The sequence below is a fragment of the Nicotiana tomentosiformis genome, chromosome 3, assembly GCF_000390325.3.
Source record: "Nicotiana tomentosiformis chromosome 3, ASM39032v3, whole genome shotgun sequence".
In the NCBI taxonomy this organism is placed as follows: Eukaryota; Viridiplantae; Streptophyta; class Magnoliopsida; order Solanales; family Solanaceae; genus Nicotiana; species Nicotiana tomentosiformis.
The window spans coordinates 17,944,414-17,950,258 of NC_090814.1; the positions used below are offsets into that span (position 1 = coordinate 17,944,414).

Consider the following 5,845-nt stretch of genomic DNA (forward strand, 5'->3'; position numbering starts at 1 on the left):
AGCAACCACTATCCATGTACCATTTTTGGTTGCTCCCCTTCACTGTTCCCTGCACAAGGAAATTAAGGGTTAGACTTAGGAATTCAAACAAGTTTGGGTCCCTTATAATGAGGAAAGGGATAAATAAGAGTTCTTTTGGTCCAAGCAGGCATCATGTGTCTTTTACATGAGGGACCAGGTTCTCTACCAGTAATTACCTTTTTAGCAAAAACTTTGTTTTTCTGTTGAGACTGAAACTTGACCTTATAGGTTTCCTTAAAGTGTCCAGTGTTATCACATTGAGTGCAGAACCAGTTGTTTGGTACATTAACGTACTTGCTATGAGGGTTGTAGGGAAATATTTCTCTTTGAAACCCGATTCCCTGCCTGTTTCCCCCATTGTTCGTGTGTATGGCAATGATAGCTTCAGAGGACCAGGTCCACTTGAGTGATTTTTCAAGATCACTCTTGACTCCACTTAGTTCTTCCTGAAGTTATTTGTTTTTCTCGAGTTCAATTGTATCCTTCAGATCTACGACTACTACTAATAGATATTCTCTCTCCTGCTCTATACTAGCAACCTTTTCAGTCAATGCTTCTTTCTCTTTATTAACACACTCAATGGTCTCCTTTAGATCGACCACAACAACCACTAGATCATCTCTCTCATGTTCTATGTTTGCTATTTTTTCAGTTAAAACATCCTTTTCTTTCTTCAAACTCTCAATGGTTTCTATTAAATCTACCACAACAACAACTAGGTCATCTCTCGACTGTTCTGCTTCTCCTAGTTCAAGAATCAGTGCATTTTTATCATTTATAAGACTGTGGTAAGCATCAATTAAAATATTTGCCAGAGACATAAGTTTTTTAGGAGAATAAGACTTCCGATTTCTTTGAACATCTAAAACATTTACCTCATCATCATCATCGTCATCTTCATCATCATCAGACTGTGCCATCAAGGCAAAGATGGAGTCATACTCAGCTGCTTCACTTTCCACTGCCATCATGGAGCTGTCACCTTGATCATCATCTTCTTCAGATTCGATGGAAGAGTCTCCCCATTCTGCAAGAGTTTGTTTCATAACATTGTCAGCGGCATTTTTCCTCTTGAAGCGTTTGTCAGGAACCAGGTTCCTCTTAGCTGCTTTGTCTATGTTTTGTTTGTATTGATCTTACTTGAGGAGAGGACAATACTTGATGAGATGTCCTGGATTACCACACTTATGACAAAGGTCATAATATTTTGGCTTGCTAGAGCTGCCCCTTTTTGGAATGCCTCAATTTCTGCGAACTATTTTTTGGGCTCTATTTTTTGGGCTCTCTTCTCTCATTGTCCTCCTCCTCCTCCTCCTCCTTCTTCTGCTTCTTCTTCTTCTTCTTCTTCTTCTTCTTCTTTTTTTTCTTCTTCTTCTTCTTCTTCTTCTTATTCTTCTTTATTTCATAGGTTTTTAGATTGCCAACAAGTCCATCGATGGTTAGCTTCTGTAGGTCCTTTGCCTGTGTGATAGTATTCACTTTGCTTTCCCAGGAACTGGGCAAAACACTGAGTATTTTCCTGACGAGTTTGTTTCTTGGAATGATTTATCCCAGAGAGTGAATCTCATTGATGATAGAAGTGAACTGAGTATGCATGTCCTGGATGGATTCATCATCTTTCATTCTGAAAAGCTCATATTCTGTGTTAAGCATGTCAATCTTTGATTGCTTAACTTGTGTTATTCCCTCATGGGCTGTTTGGAGAGTCTCCCAGATCTCCTTAGCAGATTGGCATGCTGAGATCTTGTTGTATTCATCAGGACCGATACCACAGACAAGAATTTTCTTTGCACGAAAGTTCTTTTCTATGGCCTTGCGGTCAGCATCATTGAACTCCTTTCTTGTTTTGGGGATTGTTACAACTGGGTTGCCACTGGTTTATGTGGGGACGAAAGGTCCATCGCAGCCATGATGAAGTTGTGCATCCTAGTCTTCCACCATCCATAGTATTGGCCATTGAATCTTGGTGGCCTGTAGGTAGATTGACCTTCTTCTAAGTTTGATGGAGCAACCATGAGGATCCTTTCTAGGTGTTAGCCTGATAGAAAGAACTTGCTCTGATACCAATTGATAGAGTTTAAGGGTCCACCAAACTATATAGAGAACCGAGTTCTCTATTAGTTCCCATAGAACACACGCACACTACAGTAGGTAAATGACACAAAGAAGTTTTACGTGGAAAACTCCCAACTCACGGGATTAAAAATTACGACCTACCCTTGTAGGATTTCAACTTCACTATTGAGCAAACTTTAGATTACAACCTATTATAATATAGGAATTAATCTCTCAATCCCTCACTAACTTGTAACAACTCTATTACAAGCCACTTTGTAATAACTCTATTAGAAAGACTTACAACTCGACTAACTCTAGCCAAGACACAAACACAAAGATTTATGATTTACAAAGGTTTCCTACACAATGCTTCTAACTAAGCTAAGTAGGAATTACAAGTAAAGAACTTTAACAAAGGTGCAATACAACTAAGGACATGTAATAACTCAATATAGGGAACTGGTCCGTTGTTATGTTGTTCTTTGTTCCTGATGCTCTTGGGAATCGCTTGCCAGATTGATTACTTGAAAGAGTGCTTAAACGATTCTTCAATGCTCAAGTGATGTTTTGCCTTTGGTTTAATGTTAATATAATATTGGTGACATCACTTGAATGATGCAAGCATGTTTGGTACAGGAGCATTCCCAATAAAGTTGACTGTTGCACTGTTTTGCACTGTTGTGTATGCATGCAGCAACTTTACAGCTGTTGGAGAGTTGACTGGGTACGGTCACCAGGGGAACTGATGTCCATCTATTCCCCTTGTTGATTTTTTTGCTCCTGAAGCTTTGATTTACAATTCCAGCTTAAGTCTTGTTGTTTCCACATATTTGAGAATGTGTATCAGGTTCCTTATCCGGTTCTTGTCATTAAGTTTCTTAGCTCATCAAAACATAATAAGGTACATATAGCCTATTAGTTTGGGTTGGTCAAGATGGGTTGCACTAATAATTGGGTCAATGCCCAACCCAACCCAAATTTTACTTGGGTCAAGATGGCTAAATAATGGGTCATAACCCAACCCGCCCAACTTGACCCAAATATTTTGTTTCTTCACATTCAAATACTTGCATAATATAGAAAATTTGTCTGGCTCCTGCAAATCTGTTTCGTGATGTGTTGTTTAACATATGATAAGTTATTTATACTTTCTTAGCTAGATTGAGATGCTCTCTTTTTTCTTTCATTTTTGATTTTTTAAGTCCTACTGGTTTTCTACATGACAAAACTTGTACAAGGGAATCATGGTAACTAATCGTTATGTACAAAGTACCTGACTCATCTTGCTTTGTAAATTTATGAGAATTTCCTTGTTTAAATACATATGTGTTTTATCAACTATCAATGGTTTAAATCTATCTCATCTGCAAAAATATCTTGCCAAAGATCATGTAACAGAATATTTCCCAAGTAAGGATTTGATATTCCATTACTCAGTTCCAATTTGGGATGCACTAAACCCATTTACTTGTGGTTATCATATTCATTACATCGAATTAGTGTATACTAGATGAGTGATTATCTGAACTACTATCAACAAATTAATTGCAGTGCACACAATTAATTGCAGTTCCAAGTAAAGATTCAAGTCAACATCTTCTTCAACACAAACTTTTCCTCTTCCTTTTTCTAGCACCACAGTTACCCTGACAAAGCATCACACAACAGAAGTAAAATAAGAAATCATAATTTTGGAAGGTGTGTCTAAATGGAGAACTTAATATACAATCAAGTGAAAAACCTGAATCATACCAAAATTCAAACTTTTTAAAAGTGTAGCGGCAATTTTCTCCACATCTATTGAAATGTCCTCCTCTTCAGAATCATCACAAGCTAAAAATAAGAAAATTTAAAAAATTGTCAAACTACAAGAAAGTTCATAAAATAAAACTCACACGATACTAATTATAATGTACTTTGATGCCCATAAATCCAATCTCTAGAACACAACTTAGCTTCTGCATTCTCTGGTAGAATAGAACTCTGGAATTTGCCAATAACTCGACCACCAACACTAAAAGCTGACTCGGATGCAACTGTGCTGATAGGTATACTTAACAGGTCACGAGCCATCAATGAGAGTTCAGGATACTTACTCCTATTATCTTTCCAAAATGTAAGCACATCTAAATTTTCATTTCCTTTGCAAACTATTACAAGCTCTTCCAAGTATAAATCCAACTGTGTCTTTTCTGAACTATACTCAGACGGACTTTCAAACTTGTCAAATTCATCCATTTCGCCCATTATTTCATCATAACATCCATGACTACTACTTCCAACAATTTCAACATCGGATATTGTCATGTATTCTTTGAACAACCTAAGCAAATTATCCTCAACAATCTTAACTTTTTCAATTTTAACTTATATCGAGGAGCAAAACTTTATCAATTTTAACTTATATCGAGGATCAATGATGATCGCCATAAAAGAAATTGGACTATAGTCGTCTTGCCAATATTTTGTAAACTTCTTCTCTATTTCCATAGCCATCGCCTTAATATTAGGATCCTCACTACCTAACTCTTCCCTTATCAACATATGAAAATATAAATTGGCTATAGGATAACGACTCCCAGAAAATAGTGTAGTGATTTCATAAAAAGGCCTTAAAAACTTAGCAATTATTTCAGCTTTAACCCAATCCTCATCTGAAGGGCAATATGTAAAATCTTTGTCAAGTATCTTGAAGTCAGAAAATGCCCGACGATAAGGAAAAGCTGTCACGACCCAAAATCAACCGTCGTGATGGCGCCTATCGTGGAACTAGGGCAACCTCAACTAAACAACCCAACACCAACAACAATAAGTTTGAAAACGTTAACGGAAGCATTTAATATTAAAGAAAAACTGTTTAAAACATATGAAAACCCCAAAGTGATACAATCTATCCCAAAACCAGGGTGTCACTGAGTACACGAGTATCTAGATCAGAAATAAAGTTAACTACAGTGTCTAGAGATATAAACTGAAAGTATGACAAAAATAAAGAAGGAGAGACAAGGCCCACGAACGCAGTGCAACTACTTTGTTAGTCCCCAAAACTCTAGGATCCTCAATCAGCAACCGCCGCTACGACCGGTATTGCCTGGATCTGCACACGAGGTGCAGAGAGTAACGTGAGTACACCAACTCAGTAAGTAACAAGTCCAAACTTTGTACGTAAAGGTAGTGACGAACTCAACCTCAATAGGTATAACAGAAATAAATGTGCAGAAACGTAGGCATGCTTTCACGTCAAATATACATCTCAAACAGTAAAGGAAATACAACTCTGAACAATGTAAGGTATACAACTCAGCTATCTCTACATGCCAATGCACAGACTGTATGAAATGCACCATGTGCTCCACTCTCAAGTATTCAACCACTCGGTACTGTATATGGCTATCCAGCCTAGGGAAATCTATCCCGTAACATATACAACACTGACTATATGTCACCAGCACCGAGGAAAAAGGGCAATCCAACCCTGTGGAGAAATCCATCTCCAGGTATCAAGTACATCGGACAAATCCATGTCCAGGGAAATCTATCCCTCAATAATATCATCCGCGCTCACTGGAGGTGTGTTACAGACTCCGGAGGGGCTCCTACAATCCAAGCGCTATCATAATCATCAATATAACTGCTGCAGCGTGCAGCCCGATCCTATAACTGTCACTCATAACCAGGCACTCAGCCTCACTCAGTCATCAACCTCTCCAATCTCACCACGTCTCACAATGTCATGAAAATAACTCGGAACAATGATATGATGAAT

At 37.9% G+C, this 5,845-nt stretch overlaps 2 protein-coding genes across 2 annotated transcripts; both read right to left on the bottom strand.

The window, feature by feature from the left end:
- Positions 1 to 1,290: 1,290 nt before the first annotated feature.
- Positions 1,291 to 2,036, bottom strand: LOC138907431 (H/ACA ribonucleoprotein complex subunit CBF5-like). The gene is made up of 3 exons (XM_070198029.1): positions 1,960 to 2,036; positions 1,607 to 1,894; positions 1,291 to 1,540 (listed from the first exon to the last, which is right to left on the bottom strand). Exons 1-3 carry the CDS (start codon positions 2,034 to 2,036, stop codon positions 1,291 to 1,293), a joined length of 615 nt encoding a protein of 204 aa, XP_070054130.1.
- Positions 2,037 to 3,481: 1,445 nt separating this feature from the next.
- LOC108946738 (zinc finger BED domain-containing protein DAYSLEEPER-like) lies at positions 3,482 to 4,432 on the bottom strand. Its single transcript, XM_018773911.3, has 3 exons — positions 3,996 to 4,432; positions 3,832 to 3,912; positions 3,482 to 3,725 (listed from the first exon to the last, which is right to left on the bottom strand). The coding sequence occupies exons 1-3, from the start codon at positions 4,384 to 4,386 to the stop codon at positions 3,721 to 3,723; spliced, it is 477 nt and encodes a 158-aa protein (XP_018629427.3). The 5' UTR covers positions 4,387 to 4,432; the 3' UTR covers positions 3,482 to 3,720.
- Positions 4,433 to 5,845: the final 1,413 nt, after the last annotated feature.

Coding starts and splice junctions, on each gene's coding strand:
- LOC138907431 (XM_070198029.1), bottom strand. CDS start 2,036: ATGGTTGCTCCATCAAACTTAGAAGAAGGTCAATCTACCTACAGGCCA. Junction 1,895..1,959: donor AATGGCCAATACTATGGATG/GTGGAAGACTAG, acceptor CACATAAACCAG/TGGCAACCCAGTTGTAACAA. Junction 1,541..1,606: donor ATCCAGGACATGCATACTCA/GTTCACTTCTAT, acceptor CAAACTCGTCAG/GAAAATACTCAGTGTTTTGC.
- LOC108946738 (XM_018773911.3), bottom strand. CDS start 4,386: ATGACAATATCCGATGTTGAAATTGTTGGAAGTAGTAGTCATGGATGT. Junction 3,913..3,995: donor TTGGATTTATGGGCATCAAA/GTACATTATAAT, acceptor TCTTATTTTTAG/CTTGTGATGATTCTGAAGAG.